Source organism: Protopterus annectens, chromosome 1.part0, assembly GCF_019279795.1.
Source record: "Protopterus annectens isolate FY-2018-M chromosome 1.part0, PAN1.0, whole genome shotgun sequence".
In the NCBI taxonomy this organism is placed as follows: Eukaryota; Metazoa; Chordata; order Ceratodontiformes; family Protopteridae; genus Protopterus; species Protopterus annectens.
In genome coordinates, this window is record NC_056725.1 from 1,709,391,251 (window position 1) to 1,709,418,389 (window position 27,139).

Sequence of the window (27,139 nt, forward strand, 5' to 3'; positions counted from 1 at the left end):
CATGCATGCATCACATCCACATACAATGAGATTGTCAAATCACTTTCTAAGCCTCCTAGAGTCAGGACAATTCAGCCTCAAAGCAATACCACAACGCCACCATTCTAATCCACCACACATAATATAAAGTCACTTAGTACAGGGAGTGACAAAGTTGCAAGACCCTAAACCACCTACCGCCACTAACTCTGCAAACAAACGCAGAAATTTCTTAGTAACTGGTGACTATTCATAGGCACACAATTTACTCTCTCATCAGGATGGGTAAGAACAGATTGAGATTGGTGTCTTTCCAGTGCCGAGGATCCATGACATTATGAGGGTTATAAACCTTTCTAACACACACAAATGTGACTATAAGATGGTAGTGGCCCATGTGAAAGTAAATGATTTCAAGTATTCAACTCAAACTGAGATATGGGAAGACATGACAGATCTCGCTATGCATGTGTCTAGTGCAGACAAGACTCTGATCCTGACTGGAATTCTACCATCACCCAGAATGATGTCTTGATCCAAAGAAAAGGTTTAGTAACTAGTGTCACTGTAAGGGGTTCCAGTATCTGTCAGCTTGAGACTAGATAGCTGATAGGTCTACTTGCTTCATAATGGATGGCTTTCATCTTTTGTGCCACCAATTCCACAAGCTGGCCAAAGATTTTCCTGTGCTTTTTTTTTTTTAGCAAAGTCTGTCTTCTGAACATCCCTTTGTAGTAAAAGACACCTCACTATATCCCAGTCCCGACTGTGTAAGTTTGGGTTACTCAGTATCAGAAGTTTAAATAATAAACTACTTGATCTCAGGCTCTCCTGCAACTAAACAAGTCCATATTTGTGCAGTAACAGAGAGAGAGAGAGAGAGAGAGAGAGAGAGAGAGAGAGAGAGAGAGAGAGAGAGAGAGAGAGGGTATTCCATTGCAAAGATTCCCTCTGTATCAAGTCTCAGCAACTATGACACTTTCACAACCATGAGCAGCTGCAAGGGAGTATCAGTATTTGCCACAGACCATTCTACCTCCAAACAGATTTCCTGTGACAATCAAACAGAATTTACAGAAGTCCAAATTGCTCACTCTAAGTCACTGTTTCACAGATTACCTGCCATGTCCCCCGATAAATACAAAAATATGTAAATGTGCTGGCTGAACTGCCCATAAATCAAAAATCTGTATGATGAGGGATTTCAAATATCCATCTCTTACATGGAAGATATAAACCACTAATGGTAACCATGCCCAATGACTGTTTGGCCTAAAAAAACACAAATTCACTACAACAAAAGTCAAGCTTACCCACGTTGGCCCTAATATTCTGCATCTTGTCTTAACATAACCCTTTCCTGCACCTCACCGACTGTACCACAATCCTAAACAAATCCAATCACAAAGCAGTGGTGTTTTCTGTCAAAACCATAAACAAAACCTTAGTGAAGATTTATGAATTTAGGGACTTCAAAAAGCAAAACAACTGCCTCCTATAGATCAGAGATTTGCCTACATTTTAATAAAATCTACAGATGAAGTAGATCCTACCAGGACCACATATAAGGGAAAATACCAACTGGGTGTTCTACCCACATAAATAAACAAACAAACTTCACAATAAAAGACAAAAAAAACGCCTACAGCAAACTGCAATCAGCCCAACTACAGTCTTCCATCAAGAAAATAAATAAAGAGCTAAATAACAGGATGGTCACAGCCAAATATGAAGGAAAACAGCAGCAGAAACCAAGCATTATTATGAACTGCTCTTCAGCCATGCCAGAAAATTAAGAAGCAATACCCGATATTGCTCTGAGCTTATCTATAACAACAATACCATTCTGGCTCAAAGGGTATTGGCAACAATACTAGCATACAAACTAAGTGCTAATTTCACACAAGCTACAGTTATAAAATTGCGTTTATATTACGTTATTGAAAGATGAAAATAGTGAACGCTATTTCATTGGCCCCAAAACATCTAAACATGAAAATATCGAACATTCAGAACAGCAATTTTTTCCCATGGAAAAAATTTGCTGCTCCGAAACACATACACACAACACAAGCACATCAAACAAACAGCAACCACACACATACACTTAAATTCCTACATCTAACGCTACACTAAACTAAACATACACTACTATCCACCCACTTACTTTAACCCTAACCCTAAGGTCCGTCACTATCGCACACTCACCTAACCAGCGCCCTAACCCTAACTCACTTAAACCGCCCCTAACCCTAAAGTCTGTCACTATTGTACACACGCCCAACCCGCGCCCTAACTCTAACTTACTTAACCTGCCCCTAACCCTAACGTACAAACAATCGTACACTTACCTGAACCCAACTCGTAACTTTCCACCACAGCTTTAAGAATAGCGAAGCCACAGAAACGGCCATCCAAATTCTTTCCCGAGGAAAGAATTCGCTGTTCTGCCGCTTCACTATTCTTAGCATTCGCTGAACAGTGTTCGATATCAAAACATTCGAAGTTTTAATAGTTTGATGTTCTGATACAGACCCATAAAATTAACTCACTCTTCTACTCATGTGTTTTTATTGTTTTTCTTGAAAATTTAACAATTAATTACTTGTAAATTATCCAAAAGAAATAATAAATTGTAAATATTAACAGAAATAACTAAATATTTACATTATGTACATTGGCCTGAGTATAAATTATGCAATAAACCAATCCGAGACAGTTATACATGTTGTTTAGCCAAAAGTTTTTTTTTTTTCCTTTTGTCTTCTTAATACCTTTCTTTCAGGAAGAGACTGAATCCATTCTCAATGTTTCGATAAGATGAGTTACCTTCTTCCATGGACTGTTGCTCCATTTCTTAGAAGTAATCTTTGACTCTTTAACTTTGACTTCCATCAACACAGTTTCGTTTGCGAGATTCAAAAATTCTTCAAAAGTTGGTTCAGAATTGGAATTCCATTTCCTAGAAATACATTTCCTAGCCACTGCTAGAATAGTCCATAATAAATATGTCTTTTCTATTCATTTCTGTTTTTTCATTAACATTCAGAAAGATTAACGATTTTGTTAATACAAAGGTGTCTGAAAATAAAGCTTGCAAAAAATATCTAATGTCTTCCCAATAACTAGCTCTCTTTAATCTTCCTTGACTACTCTTTCTACTGTCTTCTAAAATCTATTAAGCAAATTGCCTCAGAGAAACATTATATTGTAATTATCTTGCCTTCATGCAACTACATCATGATAAAACAGATTTTTTTAACCACTTACCCCAAAAACTATATTCATCTTAATGACACTTCTTTTTATATATCTTGAAATAGTTATGCTATTCTCCTGATTACTGACACTGTATAACACTGTATTGCTACTTAATGCCTTGTAATAATCCTGTAACATTGCTGTTTAATGCTAATTTATAATGAAAATTGTATAATATGCTGGAGCTCTTCTCCCCAGGCGCTGAAAAAGGGCTCTTCAGCTCAAATGTAAAATAAAATAAATAATAAAAATTAAGCAAATCTGAGTCATCATCCCGTACCAGGATCACCATGGAATAAGGCATAGCTGCCTTATCCAAAACTAAAAGTGCCACATCTATGGCCCTGGCAATATTACTGGATGCCTAACCATGACTATCAAATAAACCATATCAAACCCTCTCCTAAACCTTTCAACATTAAGTCTCTCCACTGGGTATCTCCCTGAAGCACGCAACATGGCCACTCCAATGTCCTTATAAAAAGGCAGCCCTACCTCTAACCCCAGTAACTTCAAATCCATAAGCCTAACTAGTCTAATTTGTAATGGCACAGAACACATTATACCAGACCTTATGAACTTAAATAGTAATTTTTTTTTATTGCTATGAGCCTTCACTAATTTGGCTTCCAGGACATGTCACACCTCTGCAGCCTACTAAACTTCTTTGAAAGAGTTACAACAGTTGTGGATGGTGACCATGCTTTTCCCACTGCATCCCTCAATATTGCTAAATTTTGACATGACTGCCCATTCTGGTATTGTCAAACAAACTTAAAGGCCTAAGCATAAACTCTCAAGCTGTGTGGTGGATGGCAAACTTGCTGACAGACTGAATACACACATACAGCTTGAACCATCTCATAACGTAAAGAGGTGACCACTAATGTCCCTCAGGTCCGTGTGCTGCAACCCCTCCTATTCAGTATGTATTTCTCTTTCCTTCAAACCAGTAACCAAGACTTGTGACAAAATAAATTTGCAGGTAATTGTAAACTAGGTAGTGTTATTTGCTTAACTTCTGACACCACTTCACTGCAGCTTGGTCTAAACCTTGCAAATAACCGATGTGAAGAAAACTGGCTTAAACTAAATGCAAAAACTGCAGTATTATCAACTATGGAAAAGGAAACTGTTCATGACTACAGCATGGATGACACACCACTCTATACTGATTGAGTCAACAGAGATCTTGGTATCTTCAGTGGCAATTCCCTGTCCTCTGACACTATGTCACAAAAGAAGTCGGAAATAACATCTAAAGGCATCTCATCTAGTTATAAAGGTTATCATCCCTTATCAAATCAATTACCGAGTACGTCACTGTTGGCATATGTAAATACACACACACACACACACACACACACACACACACACACACACACACACACACACAAGCACACACATACATATATGTCTAACACGTTGCACAACTTAAGATACCACACAGATTCCTAACTAAAATGATCACAGACTTGAAGATCCTTAACTATCAAAAAGGCATTAATCCCTATGCCTGTGCTCTGTTTATTATAGTCTCCACCACTTTATGCTTAGCATTTAGAACCATGAATGGCCTCCTATACCTGCAAAAAATTACAATGCCACAAACATTCCTACAAAACATTTAAATCTTCACAAACAAATAAAAAAGACATGATGGTATGACAGATTAATCTCCCAATGCAACCTTATGTCTGCAAGAAATTACCTATTCATATTTAACAGCTTGTTTTAACAAAGCTCCACAGAGTTTGGTAACCAGCTACTTATTTATCTGATCAATCTAAGGCATCTGCTGACTTCTGCAAATATTAAGTAGAATTGTTCACTATACTGTGCACTTCTGAACTGTATTTTTAACTATATCATTGCTTATTTGAGCTGTTTTTACTGAAATTGTTGTGCTTTGTTTGTTGTAGCATAGACTAGATTCAGACCTGCTGAATCTAGTTCTGTTTGGATAACTTGAGCAGTAAACCAGGCTACATTTTTTTGGAGAGGGTTCCTCTGCACCCTTGTGGCAGGAGTGTGCAGTTAGAACTGATTGAAGGTTGCCAGAAAAGGGCTCAGTTTTGAGCTTTATTGGTTAATTTATTTAAATGAGTTTACTCATGTTTGCTACATAAGCACCATGTTTGCACTTCTTTGCACATCACACACTGCTGGGTAGCAGGCGATAATGTCGGCGGTTATAGATGCAAACATTTTTGCCTGCAAATTTTCCCTTAGTACTCTGCTACTGCAACAGCGGTGATCTGTCGCAATTATGCCTCCCTGACAGGTGTTAAATTCAGTGAAGTTCCTGAGGTACCAACACAGACCTTACTCACTAGCCTTTGTATTTATTTGACCACTTCTCCTGTCCTCTACTTTACTTTGTCCTTCCTGTTTCTGACCACATTAACTTACCTAGCATTATGGACTGACAATTTCCTACAGTTTCCCCAGCCAGCCTGGTCGACAAGGGCATCCTGAGGCAATGTAGCAATTGCCTCATGTACACTGACAACCCACTTCTTCTAATTCATACAAATTCAATATGCAAGAGATGCATCTACATTAAGAACCTAGAATCCAGGGTCTCTCGCTTACCAGTCAGTACATCTGATAAGCAGGTTATCAGCATGCACATCTCACCTCCTGTACCAACCAAACCAACAACACATAAATCTACATATGTGGAGGTCCTTGCCAAAAGCTTACCTAAACACCAGAGACATCACAAGCAAGCTTCACATAATACATCCCCTGCAGAACATAATAAAAACTACATCTGTGTCTCATCAGAAAAGCCCCTAAGGCATGACACAAAACTTAACATCTTAGTCTTAGGCGATTCCATTGTGAGACACACAGATGTCCCTCTCACCAGTGTGGATAAGGAAAAGGTCATGGTCAGCTGCCAGTCAGGTGCCAAGATCCGCCACATCACACATGCACTGAAGTCCCTCAACAACACATACTGTTATGACTCTGTCCTAGTCAACGTTGGTATGAACAACTTGAGATGTACCTCACTAGACTATATGAAGAGATATATGACCAAGCTCTCTGATTATGTATTTCAGCCAGGTATATCCCTAATCTTGAGAACATTTTTTCTAGCACTGGTTATTTAGTTTTTTTTCTACAATCATCATTCAGGACTAAAAGAATTTGTTTATCTGTACAATTATTTCTGCTGACTTTAGGAGAGTGAAGCACTGGGTGCTTTAATGACAGGCTTAGATATTCCTGTTCTGGAAGCAGTCAAACTGGATGTTCCTCTTCCAATGAAATGAGAGAAGATGCAAGGAATCCATTAGTGAGGGGTCCTGACCTTACATTTTGTTACTCTCCTATTCATAGAACTAGGAAGGGGACATAAAGAGCGAAGATGGCAAGTTCTCAGGAGAAGAGGAAATACAGAGAGGTAGAAGCAAAATCCTCCTATGCACTCAAAACAGCCACATCTACAAAGTGGAAAGACATCAGGAAGGCACGTTTCCTTTGTATAAACTGCCAACAGCAAGGCCAAGAGATCATGCAGCAGATAGGGAAGCCTGAATAAGAAGTTCAACAGGCAGTTACTAGGAATACGGTCAAGGAGACCACTGAAGAGCCTGGACTATTTTTCCAATTGTCCCAGAGCACTGTCTGGTCAAGCGACTTGCTCGGAGTCACACTGCAGAAACTGGAGATTAAGGGACTCAAACCCTGGCCTACAGAAGCAGTTTAACAACTCATAGCCTCAATCTTCTGAAGTTCAAGATCCCCACATGGAAAGGTACACCAAGAGGAATTAGAAGCAGCCTTCTCTAGGGATCTACTTATTAATACAGATTAAGTTACCATCCTTTTTCCACCAGTGATTTGGGAAAACAGCTGTTGCCTTAGTCCTCCAATAGAGACGTGACACAGAAAAAGGCATTTTGAACATCCTGGATGCCTAAAGAAAGTTGGCTGAGGGGTTAATAGGTACTGCCCATTCCCATGGAGAATCCCTTCCACTTGAAACACAATAATATAGGTAAGCCCACCGTTCATCAGGGGTAATTTGTTCAGGTTCAAATTTCCTGATCACATCTGTCTGATGTTACTATCCTTCAAAGCTTTTCCCTGCTGCAATGCAGATAGTACAATGTCACTGTTTGTCTGTGACCACTCTGCACTCCAATTAGGATATTTAATTTTCCCCACTGCTGTGCATCTTTGGTGTCAGTAAATATAACTAAGAGAGTCAGGAGAGCCAAAGACTATCACATCTGGAGATGACGGGGGACTACTGTCCACCTCCAGCAAAGACTCTTGCTATGAATGTGGCAGTAAATCATCAGCTGTGATCAACAAACTGATTCTTGATCATTCATGTTTTAACTGCTCATGTATGTGTGTATTACTATATATATATATATATATATATATATATATATATATATATATATATATATATGGGTTCACTTTAAATAATTGAATGTTCAGAACATCGAAGTTCTGATCATCGAGACCAGAACATCGATGCTCAAAACATCGAAGGTTTAAAGTAGAAGTGCCAGGTAAATGAGACTGTGGAATGTTGTGTGTGTATGCAGGGCAGCAAGGTGCCTTGCATGTTGTGTGTGTGTCATCTGAGTGTTGGCATTGCAGGTAGGGTACGGGAAATCTCCCGTTTAGCGCTACCGCATATAGCGGTAAACAGGAGATTTCCCTTACCCCACTGTAGTGTGACCTTAGAGTTGGAATATTAAAGTGGGGGGGGGGGCAAAGCCCCCCCTGCATAACATAGTGTTTGAGATTTTTTTTTTTGTTTTTATGGTTCATTTTGAACCATCGATGTTCTGGTCTCGATGATCAGAACTTCGATGTTCTGAACATTCGATGATTCAAAGTGAATCCATACATACATACATATATATATATATATATATATATATATATATATATTATACACACACACACGTTAATATTTCTAATATCAAACATTTGTACTGCTGGCAGAAGTGACTGATTACTAATTTGATCACTTCTGCTGGTGTTACTTTGTGGAAGATTGCAGAACAATGGGGACTGGAATTTGCCCTTTCCCTTAGGATGAGTGATCTTGGAGTTGGTATAGATAATGAGCGAGGGGTGTAGGACAGCAGGGGGTGCTTGACGCCACTTGTAAGGAACATGATATTTTTCTGTTATTTTGAGTTTCTATCCTCTTGGATTGGTTTGCTGTACGCTATCTTGAAATACATCCATACATACATATCTATAAAGCAGATACTTGTAGTGATGTGCAACAATTTTCCAGCCATAGGGGGTAAGACAATTTCCCAATAAGGAAAAACAAACCACAGGTAACACTGGTACTTTTTCAGCAATGAAGTTGATAGCTGAGCCTCCTTAAAATCAGGTAAAATGAACCACAAATTGTAGTTAAGCTCAAGTGAAACTTCTAAGTAATCAAGCACTTATAACTTGTTTAGAAATCAATACTTCTTTATAGAAAATAAGATATTAAAAAGGACGCTTTTGCTCTTAATTGGGCTTCATCAGATCAGTTCTGGTGAGGGCAAAAGTGCTTACCTAGTACTTAGTTTCATTAAAGACGTATCAATTTCTTTTAGCTTGTCTACAATTTGTGGTTCACTTTTCCTGATTTTAAGGAGTCTCAGCCAGTTGCTCGCGAAGTACCAGTTTTCCTAGTAATTTCACATATTTTTATTTATTTATTTTTTTTATTTTCAGTTTGATTACCGGGGAAGTCCATTGGGCCTAAAAGTGCCCGTTTTCAGTGGAGGCCCGGGGTGAAAAGCTCCATAAGCAATACAATACATTAAAGGTTACAAAATGTTAAAGAAAAATACAAGAATAAAATCCATACAATCAGTAATGCAAATGCATAAGATGTAAATCAAACAATGCAGCTAATAGGTAATAGAGAACACCTTTTACAGGCGTTCCAAATTCAAAACAACATGATACTAATGTCTGTAGCAACAGGACTTTTTTTTTTTTTTTTTTTTTTTTTTTTACATTGGTGGTACAGATATATACAGTATTTACAATATGTAGTATTGAGGAAGAAATTCCATAGTCAGAGAAAGACTGCTAGGTCTATTTTAGGAGAATAGTAGAGAAATGCAAGCGATGTAGAACAGTCGGTGGGGTATTCACTAGAATTTATTTAGGGTGGAAGCAGGAGCAGTTCCATTTGGATGATAGATATAGGAATAGTTGGGTCTTGAAGGATTGTGAGTTGGGTGTAGTCCTGAGAGAAGGAGGAAGAGAGCTCCATTTCTTACCTAGTGAGAAGGAGAGAAGTAGTTGGCCAGCGGGACGTATTAGTTTGTGAATGGAGACTAAGTTTTGGTGTTTGGATCTCGGAGATCTATTTGGGATGTATAGAGGAAGAGTATTTGTTAAGGCTGGGCATTTTTCTGGGTAGAATATTAATTTATGAGCTGTAGTTAGTTGGAGGTAGTCTAGGTGGTTAGAGAGTTCTAGCCAGTTCAGAGATTGTAGGGAAAGGCAGTGGTGAGTTGAGGTTTTAGAATTTGTGGCAAATTTAGAGATCTTATTATAGCAAGTTTCAAGTTTAGAGATGTTAGAAGAGGACAGATTAGTTAAGAGAGGGGCACCATAAAGTAGTATAGGTAGAAGGTAGGTAGTTGCCAGGGTATGTCTAGAGGAGTTGGTGAGAAAGCGGTTATTCCTATAGAGCAAACCTAACTTTTGGTGAGTTTTCTTTATGTTTTTGTGAATGTGGATGTCAAATTTAAGATTTTCGTCTATAGTAATGCCAAGAAGTTTTGCGGAGGGGAATTATTTAAGAATGTTTGAGAACACTGTGGGATTGAAGTTGCTAAGATTACAGGTTTGAATGTAGTGGTGTTGATACTGTGTGGAGTTGGCTGAGCGGTGAATGAAGGCAAGGAGATGGTCGCTGAAGGAGTCGGGGACAGTGCCAGAAAGAGTTATTTTCTTTGGGTGAGAGACTAAGATCCAGTCTATGATGGAACCAGGGGGGTGGTTTTTGTTGGGATAAGTTGTTGAGTGGATTACTTGGGAGAAGTTGTAGAGGTTAATGGACAGGGAGGGAGAAGGTGTATTGGTTTTATTCCAGTCAATGTTAACGTCACCAAGAATGTAGGTTTCGTATCTAATTTCAGAAGAGGCCCAGAGAAGAATGTTTTCTAGGGTAGAGATGTTGTGACCTGGGGAGATATATAACGAAATTATGCAAATGTTTTTATGTTTATTGAGTTGAAGGAGGCTTGCAGTTATTTCAGTATTTTTAAAATGTGGGGTTGGGATTTGAAGGGGGATTAGGGAGAGAAGGTTGGAGTAGATTAGAGCAGAGCCTCCACCTGTTTTATCTAATCGGTCACTTCTAAGGATGTGGAAACCAGGGGGTAAGAATTCAGTCAGCAATATGAGGTTTTAGCCAAGTTTCAGAGATAGCTAAAATGTCCGGTTGGTTATGGTTAATCCAGGCTTGTAGTAAGTGAAATTTGTTGTTTAGGCTCTGGGCATTCATAGTGAAGAATTTAAGAGTGTTAGCAGAGAGAGTAGAAGGAGTGGAAGGGGGGAAAGGATTAATTCTGCTAGAGGAAGTAGGGGGAAGGGGCCAGGGTTAATTGTAGTAGGAGAAGAAGGGGTAGGGAGGTGGGAGTTATTGGTAAAGAGGCAGGGTCCAGGATTGGGATGAATGTCTCCGGATAAGGCTAAGACAGTGCAGGAGAGAACTTTTAGTCTTATAGGTTTGCGTGGTAGGGAGTTGTTAGGGGGTAGTGGTAGTTTATGGAAGAAGGTTTTAGTTGTGGAGGAGAAGTGTTTGGTATGGAATAGGTGTAGTGTGTTAGGAGGAATGAGGGAGGAGGATATGGAGTGAAAATGAGTAGATGGAAGTGGGGGAAGGTAAGTGCAAGGGATTATTTGAGAATGTAGTAGGAATGGAGGAGAATTGGAAGAGTAAGAAGTAGCATGAAGAAGAGGAATTAGAGGTATGAGAAGGGTGAGAGGGACTCGGAAAGTATAGAGGATGTGGGAGGGCATACTTAGATTAGGGAGGGGTAATGTAGAGGAACTGTAGATAAGAGGATAGGTTGGTACATGAGGAGTGGAAAAGAAGAAGATAAAGGAAATTATTAACAGGAGGAGAAGTGGAGGTAGAGGAGGAGTGGGAAAGAAGAAGAGGGGGAAAGAGATTATTAACAGGAGGAGAGGAGGGAGCTGAGGATAGAGATGACTATAGGATACTGGAGTGGGAGGAGTAGAAGAGAATGAGTGGGAGGGGTAGGAAAGAGAGGGCTAAGAGTAGTTAAGTGATAGGTGGGAGGGGTAATAAGGACAAGAATATGATTAGTTAATTGTTATGAGTGGGAGGAGTATGTGAAGAATAAATGTAGAGGTGTTGGGGGCGTGTGGGATATGGGGGCAGGGCAGGGGAGTGGAGTGAGCCCGCAGGACGAACAGAGTGGGAAGAGCCAAAGAAAGGAGAGTATGAGGAAAAACAATCAGTAAGTGTGAGATCCAGAAGGTAAGTTGGCAACGATATGTGTAAGTTTGAGGGACTTACAGAGTAGAACAGAAGAGGGTGGATGTACAGCGAAAGGTAGTAGAGGAAGGAAGAGGCTTATGAAGGAAAGGGAGGGGGTGTTTATAGAGTGAGAGATAAGTAGGTGGTCCAGGGACAGAAGCGAGTAAGCAGTGGGGGAGATGTCCAGGAGCAGTTTAGGAGAGCAGGATAAGAGAGGAAGTAGAAGTAGATACAGTAGGTTGATGGAGGAGCACCACCTGGTAGGCAGTCTGTATAATGCGACAAAGTCGCCAGAGGGAGGTATTAGGTTAAAGGAAGGAGGGGGCAATCATAGTTCAGGATGGGGGGAATAGAAACTAAAAGTGAGAGTACAGACTATAAGGAAACAAAAGAGAACGGGAGTTTGGCTGCTGGTTGACCTGGCAGGGAGTCGCTCGGCTACCTGGTAAAAAATTATGTCTTGGCTCTATATATCACAATAATGTTGATGCATTGCACGTACTTTCACTAAAAGTCCTTGCTGGGAGCAATTTTCGTGGAGCAGATGGGAATGGGTTTGATAAAAGTTCCTTTTTTACTTTGAGGGTTCTTAGCATGAACGTCCGGTATGGTACATTCAGGAGGATTATAGCAGGATAGGCAGGATCCAAGCTGGAACAAGCAATGAGAAAGAAAAACAATAAAAATGTAATGAAGCAGGCAGTACAGGAGACAAGAGTACACAGGTAGACAAATTAAAACATGCACAGTTATGATTGCAATTAGATGAAATATAGCAACTGCTAAAATGCAATAGAAAATTAAAACCCTAACAGGTACTATAATATCACAGGCAGCACAAATATGGGAGCCAACAATATGAATTAAACAGTTCTGGCATGTAGAAAGAACAAACAGTAATTAATTAACAGACTACATTAAGCAACTGGTACAAGTAGTATTGGATAACCTAAGGCTAGTAACGATGTTAAGATTCGAAGCCCACATTACTTCACATTTGGATTGCCGTAAGGAGAATATAGTTGTAAAAAATGAGGAATAAATTAAAATAAAATAAGCTACTGGTACAGTGTCAATTAAGCGGCGAAGCAATTCAACTAGCAGTTTGAAGAGCCACTTGCTGGAGCGCTAGTGAGGCTGAGCGTTTAGTTAAACCATGACAGTTCAAGCAGGCACAATCAGTTAAAAAGTATTTTTAAAAGGGAATAAGTAATAAAAAAAAAAAACAGTACAAGCATAAAGTCATCTAGGTGGAGAAGCAACCCCAGAATGGCAGTTTCAAGAACCGCGTGCTGAGTCGCTGCAAGTAGTTACGCGTTTACAAATCAAAGTAAAAAGGTACTGTTTACAACAAGTTGGCTTAAATTCAGTTGAATAACTAAGGAATAGGGACCTATCAGCTAAATACAGGTTAAGCATGCAGAGCGCTCAATTTAGAAAAGCGTTTGCAGCGGGAAAACAGTACAATCAATTTATATGTATGGCTCGTCAGTAAATAAAATAAACTTGAAAGAAGCACGCAGTACAATCAATTTACATTTATGGCCCACCAGTAAATACTATAAACCTGAAAGAAGCTCATAAAAGTCTCAGTTACAATTTAAACAGAAGTGAGTTCTTCAGAGAGCTTGAAAGTTAGAGCGGACGCTAAGGCCAAGAAAACGCAGCAACCTATCAGCTAAATACAGGTTCCGCATGCAGAGCGCTCTATTTAGAAGAGTGTTTACAGCGGGAAAGCAGTACAATCAATTTGCATTTATAGCTCGTCAGTAAATAACTAAACTTGAAAGAAACACAAAAAAGTCTAAGTTACAATGTAGGCAAAAGTGAGTTCTTCTGAGAGCTTACTAGTTGGAGCGGACGCATAGGCCAGGAAAACACAGCAGCGAGGGGCAAGACTGTAGAGTAAAGATGTTGGCTTCTTAGTAGGGGTATCTATATAGTGTAGGGGAGGAAGTAGGGCGGAATGGGGAGTTGAGAGTGGGCTGTAGAGGAGGTAAGAGTAAAGGAGGGGCAGAGCAGACCAGAAAACGCACAAGATGATACTGTGACAGGCGAGACAGGTCAGAAGGCAAAAGACAGAAATTAAGTGAGAGATGGGGAGAATAGATATAAGTTACTGGGTCTAGACTGTTTGGAAGTAGGAGGTTTAGGAGAGAGTGGATGAGACTGAGTGGTCTACTGAAAGGAAGCCTGTTTAAAAGGGAGGGTTGAATAGACTGAGTGAGGAAACGAAAGTATAGAGAACGGTCTGTATAAGAGGAGGGCAGGTGAGACTAAGTGGCCAGATTAAAGGAAACCTGTTAGAAAGGAGGGTAGGAGAGACTAGGTAAAGAAAGGAAAAGAATAGGAATAGAGAGAGGCAAGCCAAAGAAAGGAGAGTATGAGGAAAAACAATCATTAAGTGTGAGATCCAGAAAGTAAGTTAGCAACGATATGTGTGAGTTTGAGGGACTTACAGAGTAGAGCAGAAGAGGGTGGATGTATAGCCATATGTATTTCTCTCATGCGTGTGTGTAGGTATGTAAGTCAAGTATGTATATAGCTATAGTATACACACACATAAATGTACATATATATATATATATATATATATATATATATATATATACATATATATATATATATATATATATATATACACACACACACACACACGAACATATATATATATATATATATATATATATATATATATATATATATATATGCATCTATGCATGTGTGTGTCTTTTTGCATGTCTATATACTTGCCTGTGTGTGAGAGAGGGGCACTGAACAGTGTACCAGAATAATGCACTGCACTTAATCACTAACAAGGAGAGATGAACTGAATGAACTGACAGAAACTGGCTTCTGAGAAGCAGCAGCAACAATCCACTTCCAGGAGATGTTTGTAACTGAGCAACTCAGCTTAGAAGTCTAACGCCCTTGAACTTACGAGGCATTTGTATGCATTTAAGTTCTTCATTACACAGGGAAGAAATCCTGTCAATGAAATATCTTGCCTTGTCTCACACTAAAAATTTAATAAGAAATTTGATAAAAAAAGGCCTTATTAGCATTTGTTTTTGTACTTTATTGCTGCCATCTTGTGGTCAATAGGTGTAATAGCAGATAATATATGAATGCATAGGCAAGTTGAGTTCAGGTTGAATTCAACAAGGCTAAAACCATCTCTAATGATTATTAGATATTTCAATGAGAACCACGAAAACAGCAACCACAGTCTAAAACTAACAGTACCCCTAGGTGAACCAAGCACCCACAAAAAACATTAATTCAACACCAAAAGAAACAAAAAGTAATAAATAAAAGTACAAATTAAAATATATATATATTAACATAGAAACTGTGAGAGCATTAATTCTCCTCATATAAAACTGACCACAACAGAGCCAAAATAAGGGTGGAGGCAAAGGGGACAGCTGCCACAGGAGCAGAACTGCAGTACAGTAAACTCATAGTTAACCAGAACTTGAGCAACCAGAAAAAAAATAGAAGAAATACAGTACAATTTTCACGTGTTCCACTTTCTGTACCCCCCCCCCCACCCCGCAGAAACATACCTAACGTTTTAAGAGTTTTAAAAAGGAAGGTAGGAATAAATTCCCTCTCTCCCCAATCCAAGAACAAGTCAACCAAACAAACAGTATAGGGTACAGTATTAGTCAGGCCTATTTTTAATAGTAACTCTCAAGCAACCAGAAACTACAGTTATCCGGCATATACCAATCCCAACGGGTGACGGTTAACTGAGAGATTACTGTACCAGCATTCATTACAAAGCTGGAAGTACACTGGGGGATCTGCCAAGGGTGTAGGATAAGCTAGCTATAGTACGGAATCACAAACAAACACAGAATACACACACTGTCCTAAGCCGAAAAAGAAAACACACAAATCTAAAGACATCCATCCATCTATAAAGTACAGTTTTGTACCTACCATAAATGTAGATGTTCGAGGATCCACATTGCTGCAGTCCTAACCATTGGGTAGTCCGCTGTCCAGTCGGCCCGAATACCAAAGTATATGGCTGACGTCGGTCAAGGCGCATTAGACTGATGTCAGGACGTCAGGGTACTAATGCGCATGACCGACGTCATATCCTCAGTCTTTTCTTGCCCCAGATGTCAGAAGACCCTAAAAAGACAAAGACCAAACCAAAACACCAAAAAACCCTGCACCAAACATATATACAATATATACAAATGCACAAGAATATATATATATATATATATACTAGCACACGCCACCATCCCTAAACACAGAGGGGAAGGAGGGAGGGTAAATTGGACTGCAGCAATGTGGATCCTCGAACATCTACATTTATGGTAGGTACAAAACTGTACTATGTTCTTCATTCCACACTGCTGCAGTCCTAACCATTGGGTAGAATCCCAAAGCAGAGGTAAGGGAGGCTGGCAAATCATAAGGAAGCAGGAGCTGTCAGCATGCCTTGCAAAATAGCTGTGGCAAAACCAGCCCTAGATTTAGAGTAGAGAGGAAGATGGTAATGCTTAGAGAAGGTATGCACTGAACTCCAAGTAGCTGCCTCCAAAATATCCTTAGTTGCCACCCCCCTTAGAAATGCTGTTGAAGTGGCAGTAGCCCTAGTGGAATGAGGCCTAATCCCAGCTGGAATCTCTTTGCCATGATGGGAGTAACAAAATGAAATGCAAAACCCAATCCACTTAGAAATAGTTTGTTTAGACACAGGCTTGCCCTGAGAACTCAAAGCAAAAGAAACAAACAACTGCTGAGACTGCCTGAAATCCTTAGTCCTGCTTAAATAATAACGCAACTGCCTATGGACATCTAAAGTGTGCAAAATCTTTTCTCCCTTATTTTGGGGATCTGCATAGAAAGTAGGCAAATGAATAGTTTGGTTTAACGCCACACTAGAAACCACCTTAGGCATAAAGGAAGGATTAGTACATAATGATACCCTATCCTTATGGAAAATCAAAAAGGGCTCTACTGCCATAAGGGCCTGCAACTCAGACACCCTTCTTGCAGAAGTAATAGCCAACAGAAAAGCAGTCTTCCATGACAAGTATTTCAATTCAGCAGTAGCCGTGAGGCTCAAAAGGTTGTAGAGTAAGTTTTTCCAACACAAAATTGAGATCCCAAGCAGGAGTAGGAGCTCACGGGGGTCTTATATTCTTTGCCCCTCTAAGAAACTGCTTGAACAAAGGATGCGAAAACAATGGTGGGTCACAATCATAGTGAGCTGAAATTGCTGCAGCATGAATCTTAATGGAAGAGAAGGACAAACCTTTGTCCAATAACTCAGTAAGATATTGAAGAGCCAACACTCAAATTAGGCTCAGAAATCTCCAAATTCTTTGCTGTACTCCAAAATAAAAATCTCTTCCATTTTTCTGCGTACACTTTCCTTGTACTAGGTCTTCTAGCTTCCATAATCACATTTAAAACTTGTTGAGGAAGTTGAGACCTGCTGTGTTTCAACACAGAATATGCCAGGCTGTTAGATGAAGAGAGTGAAGCTTGACATTGAGCAGGTGACCGTCCTTCTGAGATAACAGATGTGGAATCAAAGGTAAAGGCCATGGAGGCTTCCTTACCAGACTCCTTAGTAGTGGGTACCAGTGTTGCCGAGGCCAATCTGGAGCTATTAAAATCATCCTTGGCTTGTCTCGTCTGACCTTTAAGAGCACCTTTGGAAGAAGAGGCAGAGGTGGAAAGGCATACACATGAAGATTTTTCCAACTGAAAGAAAGAGCATCCACTTTCCAGGCTGTGTGATGAAACCCCTTTGTGCAAAACTTTGGCAGCTGGTGGTTTAGTGGAGAAGCGAACAGATCTATGTCTGGAGTTCCCCATGACACTGTCAATTTCTGAAATACATGAAGATCCAGTTTCCACTCGTGGGGATCCATGATTTGTCTGCTTAACACATCTGCTAAGGAGTTCTGTGCAAGCTGAGCGCAGTCTCCCATAAAATCATTGCTTGCCTGCATAGAGGATAAGAATGTGTTCCCCCTTGTTTGTTGATGTACCACATGACAGTTGTGTTGTCTGTTAGAATCAACACCTGCCCTGGAAGAAGTAACTCCTTGAAAGCCATTAATGCAAACTGGACTGCTAACATCTCCTTCATGTTGATATGTAGATGCTGTAGTCTGGCAGGCCACTTGTCTTGTATCCACTTTCCATTTAGATGAGCTCCCCAAGCAATGTCCGAGGCATCTGTCGTTAAAATCTGACTCGCCTCTGGCCGGGTCACAGAGAGTCCCTTGTTTAGGTGACATTCCTGAGCCCACCACAAAAATTCTTTTTGAAGGCAAGGTATTATTTGAATGACAGTGTCCAAATCCTGGCAGTGCTGTGTCCATACATTTTTGAGATACCATTGCAGCTTCCTCATATGCAGTTTGGCATTGGGAAGCACCAGAATACAAGATGCCATGAACCCTAATGCTTGAAGGACTGTCCTTGCAGTCAGCACGGTCTGATGAGATAGTTGATGGAAGTAAAGGGATAGACTCTTTTGTTTGTCCGGGGTTAAAAAGGCCATCTGGGCTGCTGTATTCAGTCTCACACCCAGAAAGCACATGTCTTGAGAGGGTACTAGACTGGACTTTATTTCGTTCACAGAATACCCTAGGCATCTTAGCACTGCTATAACATATTCCAGATGCTGTAGAAGGTCTTCCTTTTCTTGAGCCAGAATCAGGCAGTCGTCCAAGTAAGGATAGATTTGAATTCCTTTTAGCCTGAAGTAAGCTATCACTGGAGCCAGAACCTTTGTGAATACTCTGGGCGCAGTAGATAAGCCAAAGGGCAATGCAGAGAACTGATAATGAGAATTTCCAGCTCGAAACGCAGATACTTCCTGCAACTTAGTCTTATAGGCACATGAAGGTAAGCTTCCTTGAGATCTAAAGTTACCATCCAGTGATCTTTGCCCAGCAGAGGTAAAAGCTGTTGTAACGTCAACATCTTGAACTTGGGAATGTCCAGATAAGTGTTGAGGATAGATAAATCCAAAATTGGTCTCCACGTGTTCCCCTTCTTTGGTACTAGGAACAGGCGAGAATAAAATCCTAGGCCCCTTTCTGATACAGGGACTGGCTGAATGGCCCCTATTTGGAGTAACAGAGAAATTTGCTTGTGAGCCTCTTTCCTTTGTGGAGGAGGAACGTCTGGCATGCCTTTGAAAGGGGCAATGTATGGAAATAAAACCTGTAACCGTGGTGAATGATATCCAACACCCATCTGTCTTGAGTAATTAAATCCCAATTTTCTTTGAAAAGAGACAGTCTTCCTCCCAAAGGAGCTGCCAGACGGGAATCTACTGGCAGCTGAAAAGGCAGGTCATTGGGTCTGTTTACGAAAGGACTGACCCCTGCCCTCACCAGAAGTCTGAGCAGGTGAACTCCCTGTTCTAGGCCTAAAAGAACCTTGAGCTCTGCCCCTACCACGTCTAGACCTACCCCTAGACTGGGAATCATAAGCAGGATATGTCCATCCCTTAGTAGGCCAATTTCTACTAAACTTGGTGGCTGCACCTGCAAAAATCTTTAACAGTTTGCATAGACTTAGCTTTGTCCTCCATTTTCTTTAAAACTGCTTCCACAGGCGAACCAAACAACACATCAGACTGTAAAGGAGCATCCAAAATCCTTGTCTTAACATGCTCAGCTAAATTCTGATCCCTCAACCAGGCATGCCTGCGAAGAACAGAACTAGTGGCAGCCACCCTCGAGGAGGCCTGTACAGCATCAAAACCACATTGCAAAGAATGCTTACCCACTTGTTCAGACACATGAACTAAATCCAGCAACTCTTTACACTCAATACCTTCCGCCAAAGCATCCACCTTAGATTTCAATTGTGAAAGGAGATAATTTTGATATTTTAGCATGTGAAACTGACAATTCAACGCCCTCATGGCTAAAGTGGAAGAAGTATACACTTTCTTTCCCCATCTATCCAAAGCCCTTGCCTCTTTATCAGTGGGAACAGGGTTTTAACAACAGAGGACTTAACACCGTTAGGACCCTGAGAAACAGTTTCGGGTCTGCCCTAGGACTCTTAAAAGATACTTATGAGCTTCAGGCACCCTATAGTACCTATCAGGTTTAACAGGAGCAGGAGGCAAAGAATCAGGGTTCAGGGAAGCCTCTGCAAAAACATCTTCCACCACATTCAACACAGGAGGTATAGCTAAGGGCCTATGCTGGGGTAAAACAAGAATTCCCTAAGCCTTTTCCTGGAATCAGAGTAATCTTGGCCTTCCCATTTAAAGTGCTCCCTCATGGAATGCAGAGTCTCTGAAAATGAGAAATCCTCAGGAGGAGAAGCTGTAGGAGTGGAATCATCCACATCAGAATCAGAATAAGGAGGATACTCCTGCAAGTCTTCCAGAAGACTCAGAAGCCTCTGAACACTGTTCAAAACTCTCAAACTCAGGTTCCACCCTAGGCCTCTTATCAGGAGGGGGCATAGAACCTCTAATCATAGTAATCAAATCTTCTGCCATTTTAAGCATATGTTTCTTAGGCACAGAACCTGAAGTGCTAGGAGAAGCCCCCACTGAAGCTAAACTTGGCCTACCTCTCAAAGAAGTTTTGGAAACAGAAGGAGAGGCTCTAACTACCTTGGGAAGAGAGGGAAGAACAGTTACCTGAGAAGCCCCCTCAGCCTGGCCTACCTCCTGAGAAGGCACATCCTGTAACAGTAAAGTCTCTGCCTGAGACTCCAAAGAAACTCCTGGCAAAACCTCTGGCTCCACTGAGCCTTCTAAAGAACCGGCGTCCGGGACTGCCGGTTCATCAACCCTAGGCTTCGCTGTTTTGTCCTTGCGCTTTTTGGGCGAAGCGGGCGTCGGAGCATCCGACGGCATTTTATAATTACAACGCTTCCCAAACACTAACCTGGCACAGTCTAACCTTCTCTTAATAGTGCGTTTGTTAAATCTAGCACAAGAGCGGCATCCAACAACGTCGTGCTCAGGCCCTAAACAAGGTATACACAAAGTATGGTAATCCCTATGAGGTATCTGTTTCCCACAAGAAATACAGTTATTCACTTTTTCTGACATCCGGTTAAATACTGAGGCAAGAAAAAACCAAAATGTTCCCCAACGGGGTACTTAGCCAACTTTGATTCGGTCTGAAACTCCGACTTCAGAAAATTTCAGAACGCCAACCTGCACTCGCAAAACTGCTTCTGCATCGGACCATGCGGCAAAAAAGACTGAGGATATGACGTCGGTCATGCGCATTAGTACCCTGACGTCCTGACATCAGTCTAATGCGCCTTGACCGACGTCAGCCATATACTTTGGTATTCGGGCCGACTGGACAGCGGACTACCCAATGGTTAGGACTGCAGCAATGTGGAATGAAGAACATCCCCTCTTCCCATTTTTGAACATGAGGTCAGGGTGTCACTTCAACAGTGACAGTCATCTAAAGCAAAGATTTACACCGAGTGGCTAGCCCTGCTGCAGTAGTTCTTCCATGTCATGCTTATGTCACGGCATAAAGAAATCAAAGCCAAAAATATGAAAACCACTGACAGCTGCTTGAATGATGGCTTCCTGTCAACAGTCCCTGTCCACAGGGCAATGTAAGGTGCCAAACAACTGCAGAATGGCTAATTACTTATAGACAGCAGTAGATAAAAAGCACATGGGAAAAATAGCAATGTGAAAAAAAATAGGAATAACTTAAAATGTAGGAAGAAACCATAAACACTACATGATTATATTAAGTTGAGGAAAAGGAAACTGAGACGGGTTAAAATATATGAGCACAGAAGAAAGAAATGGAAGTGTGTGCACTCACAACAGTTACAGGAAGGGAGTTTCACTGGAAGAGGTAACGTGGCAGCGTACGAAGATGAGTAAGGTGATCAAGTAGGATTCTGCAACAGGCCTGCCTGCATGTATCATTTAAATACTTTTGTTTCACTTAGAAATTTCAGTTTGTCATCAGCAAAGCTAAATTTAGACAGTACACTTGTCAGATTCACACATGCATGTATTTTATAAAAAAAAATCTAATAATAAAATATACTAAAATATTAGTAAAGACTAACATAGTCATAGACTTTTTAATAGTTCTGCACACTTTGGTATACTGCTATGTCAGCACTGGGGAAAAGAGCTCCTAAATGGAAAGTGTATCTACACAATTAAATTTAAGTGATTTTTGCAGGTTTTGTCAGCAGTTCCATTCTGGATCAGAAGCCTAATAATAAATTACCAAATTCTATACTCAGAATTATTCTGCTGATATTTCACACCTCCAGTGGAAACAAGATCCTTTTGTCACAGTGGCCAAAAGACTTCCTCTGCTACACTGTACTTATACTATCTAAAGAATACTGCACATGTTTAACATGTTGAGAAAATGAATTCAAAGGTGAAAGTAAGCAAACTATTGCAGTATCCAGAATATATGTTTCATAGTGTAACACCATACTGACAGGACTTGGTATTATCAGAAGACATTTGACTGTAAAGTTTAAAATAACTGGAAAAAAGAAAAATAAAGCATACCTGCTTCCCCAACTCACGAGAACAGATTGGACAGGGTTCTGGATTGACACCACCGGTTGTTTTGTCCTGGGACTGCAAACAAATTAAAAATACGATTTTTAGAAAATTTTCAAATGCTTAACAATCCTAAGAGTTATATAGCCTGTAGATTTTTTTTTTTCATTTCTGGTCAAGCAAGCCCATTTATTGACATTACTAGGTAAAAGTTTTATCTAGGCAGCCATAAACTTACTTCCTGTAATCTAGCTTAAGATCACTCATTACGGTGACTGATGTGCAATGACAATGCAATGTCTCCCAGTGAAGGAATGCAGTACATATGCCTATAATGAAAGTGCATGTTCCTGGATCATATGCTATCTTCCATGCCTCTCTCTCTTGCTAGTACCGTGGGCTAGACCAACTCCTTTTCTCCCAGGATGGGTGAGCTGGCAGGGATCACTCACGATGATACTCCCTCTCCAGAACTGATTCTGGGTTGTCAGGGTCAAGTCAGGGCTTTATTCCTCTGTACCATGAAACTTGCATTTACATAAAACCATTAACAAACATTACTAAAGCACTGAGAATAGGTTAAGCTGTTTAAATACTGTACCATTGTATAACATATTGAACCATTAACACCTAAACTTAGTCCTCATAAAATGAAATAATGAAATGGACCCATCATCAGGGACACTGATTTTTAATTTTCTGCACCCTCTGGTATACTGTTACATCAACACAGGAGTACAGAACTCCTATGTGGAGAAAAATGCCAGCAAATGCTAAATTTGTGCTATCGGAATATCGGAAAATTAAATTTCGGCTAAAGAACCCATTTATTGTAACTTGAACCTTCTCAAATTCAATGCCTCTAATACCATTAGATTGCTTTAGTGAGTGTTCTATGCCTAAAATCAACTTAAGTTTTGCACACATTTTGCATATACAACTGCACAAAATATAATAATGCAATCATGGCAATGACCAGAAATTACTGTTAAAATCACTGGTACAAATCCTGGATTTCATTCATGAAAACAGAATTTCATTTTTTTATAGAAAATGATAAATCAGTGTCCCTGCCCCTGCCATTAAAAACGAAGTACATGAGATCCACAACCCACTAAAACTGGTTAAGGAGTGCACTGAGAGATGAACAAATGCACCTTCCCAAGGCCACAACTAAGGTCTACTTTGGCACACATCATGGAAATAAAGTGTATAACAACATTAGACTAAACCAAATTCAAACTCTGCAATAAAGAATTAAAATAAATGTCTGTTTCAAGCTGCAAACGGACGAAAACAAATCATGAAAAACCTCAACATGTAAATATTTTAGTAAGTATCTTGACTAGCAAGATATAATAACAAAGTATCAGTACATGCAGAATAATGTTTTGGTGGAGGAATGAGGTTTAAGGGAAAGAAGGAATTGAATGAGCAATGTAGTGTTCAAATAGCAATGACTTTATAGTTGTTTATATGTGATGTATAATGTTTGCAACTGAAAATATGTCAATATGGTTTGTTTTCATTGATATAAATGTACGACTGCTTATGTCATAAGTGATAATTCAATATAGATGGTTCTTGTTTAAAACAAATATAGGAAGAAAACAAGAAAAGTGATGGTGTGCTTAAATACAATGCCCAATTAATCTCTAATCAGCAAGCAACAACCAGCAACCATAAATCAACCATCCAAACAGAAACAAACGTAACTTGCCTAACTCACTCGTACATTAAGTTACCTAAGATCATGTTACCAATAAAGTTGCAGTTACCAAATAAAAGGAATAACATTAATAAATACAGAAACACTGTTCCTCTTCCATTACATTTCTTACCCTCGAAAATAATAAGACAGTATTAATATAAAAACTGCTATGTGTAGATGAAGATGCTCATCCAGCACATGTAAAATGGCAGCATAAGTGAAAAAGCATGCTACAGCTACATCTATGTAATACAGCACAGGAACTGTATGTAAAACCAAAACAGCTGGAAAAGTAAGAACCTTCCACGCAGGTTTGTGTGAGATGTCTTTTTTAAGTTTTAAGATGTCTAGACGAGGGACACTGTTTGAGAGGCTTTCTTTCTTGTGACAGGCATAACTTCTACTAAACAAAGCAGCAGCTGGAAAGTACTCTGACTATTGTTATTTCTGGCCACCTCTTCCTTCTCAGGAGTTTATGAGTTCCACAGGAAAGGGCCAGAATAAAATCTAACTTAACTGAATAGTCCAGTGCTTGACACTGAACATCCATGGACAGATTGACAGGTACCAGCCAAGCACATTTATATCCACAGAGAAATTAAACGTCAGTAGCTAAGCACACTTGTATAAAACTATGCAATTTATGACTATTAACTTGCATCATAAGCACACCTTAATGCCCGAAGACCAAATTATGTACTAGTTTTTCATCTTTGTAGTAACTTTTCCTTTTGTGTCTGTTAACTAATGTATATTCTCTATCATTTTTGCAAAGACAGAATTTTTGTGAGCTAATTATAAGTTATGGGATGACAGGATGAATAAAGGGCTTTTCCATATCAAATGTATACACAAATGCAGTTAACCCATGACCTGGTACTTGAGTATAAGCATGCCTATAGTTTTTCACCTAATAAGTTTTGGAAAGTATGGAAAAGAGGGAGTACTCTCTAAATTCTCGAAACATTAGGAACTGTAGTAACTATGCTAACTTCATTTAACAAAAAAAATTCAGAGGTAGAGCAGTCATGATTTTCACTTCTTGTATTAAATGACTCATTAAAGTTCGCATCTTTGGGGGGTGTTGAAGACTGTGAGGATATATAACAGACAACATACTACGGACACAGGTGTAGGATATATCCTCTTAATAGACATATTATGGACACAGGTGTAAGACATATCCTCATAATAACAGACATATTACAGACACAGGTGTAGGACAAATCCTCATAATAACAGACAACATATTATGAAAGGTTTACTATCAAAATGCTGAAACAGTTGTTTAAGTAATAATTTACTCGAAAAAAAAGGTGGAAATTAAAACATCGTTCATGCAAAACAACGAAAGTGGTAATGTTGATCATTCGAATTCGACAAGTTATCTTGACATCTGATGATTTCCTACAAACCTTTTGCAAGGGAGAAGCCCCCCTGCACCTCCCACGCCCCCTGCTAATTACATATTCCAACTCTGAGATTGCACGACAGTGAGGAAAAGGGTACATTTCCCAATCCCCACTGTAGTGCAATCTGCAATCAGAACACTGACCTCAACAGCGAATGCGCACTAGCATTCACTGTTGTGGATTCAAACATTTTCTGGATTGGTGTTACATGAACTCAAAAATAGCCTTTCAAACATCCCAGCTCGCGTAACTGCCATCAAACATTTTGATAGTAAACCATTATGGACACAGGTGTAGGACATATCCTCATAATAACAGACAACATATTACAGACACAGGTGTAGGACATATCCTCATAATAACAGACAACATATTACAGACACAGGTGTAGGACATGTCCTCATAATAACAGACAACATATTACAGACACAGGTGTAGGACATGTCCTCATAGTAACAGACAACATATTACAGACACAGGTGTAGGACATATCCTCATAGTAACAGACAACATATTACAGACACAGGTGTAGGACATATCCTCATAATAACAGACAACATATTACAGACACAGGTGTAGGACATGTCCTCATAATAACAGACAACATATTACAGACACAGGTGTAGGACATGTCCTCATAGTAACAGACAACATATTACAGACACAGGTGTAGGACATATCCTCATAGTAACAGACAATATATTACAGACACAGGTGTAGGACATATCCTCATAGTAACAGACAACATATTACAGACACAGGTGTAGGACATATCCTCATAATAACAGACAACATATTACAGACACAGGTGTAGGACATATCCTCATAATAACAGACAACATATTACAGACACAGGTGTAGGACATGTCCTCATAGTAACAGACAACATATTACAGACACAGGTGTAGGACATATCCTCATAGTAACAGACAATATGTTACAGACACAAGCATAGGATACAGCCACATAAAATACAGCCAATATATTATGGACACAGCTGTAAGATATATCCTCATCATAAGAGACAACATATTATGGACACAGGTGTAGGATATGTCCTCCTAACAGACAACATATTACGGATCCAGGTGTAGGATATAACCTCATAATAACAGACAACTTATTATAGATACAGGTGTAGAATATAACTTCATAACAACAGAGGATATATTATACACACAGGTGCAGGATATATCCTCATAATAACAGAGAACATATTATGGACACAGGTGCAGGATATATACTCATAATATCAAAACAACATATTATGGACACAGGTGTAGGATATATCCTCATAACAGACAACATATTACAGACATGGGTGATTAAATATAAATGTACTTTCTTTTTCTACATTTTTTTAAAGTAAGAAATCTTTGTGGTACTAATATAAGTGTTGGCTGAACAAGGTTTACCTTTAACCTAAACTGGTTCCCCATAAGGTATCATGACAGGTTAACTGTGGATTTTTTGGACGAAGCAGCAAAAAATACCTTAACTGGCAGGAGGAAGACCAGTTGAGCTGAAAGATAGTGGTCTTGAGAGCCTGCAGACTTTCAGTTTCTTCCTCAAAGAAACCTGCGGGTCAGGCTTTGAACTTCTAATACAATCTCTGGGATAACCAGTCTCTGTACCCTAACTATGTAAGTCCATGTTCAACCTTAAGCTTTGGTAACAGTGCCAGCTGAGGCTCCATAGCACTCTACACCAAACAAGTTCCTTTTTGTGTCCAA

The 27,139-nt window shown here is 39.7% G+C and overlaps 1 protein-coding gene across 1 annotated transcript in view; it reads right to left on the reverse strand.

Moving 5' to 3' along the window:
- Positions 1–27,139, reverse strand: part of SHPRH (SNF2 histone linker PHD RING helicase) — a 1,609,144-nt gene that overhangs the window by 422,734 nt on the left and 1,159,271 nt on the right. Inside the window, exon 24 of the mRNA XM_044068807.1 lies at positions 22,290–22,361. Coding sequence (XP_043924742.1) covers positions 22,290–22,361 — 72 coding nt within the window. The remainder of the gene's footprint in view (positions 1–22,289; positions 22,362–27,139) is intronic.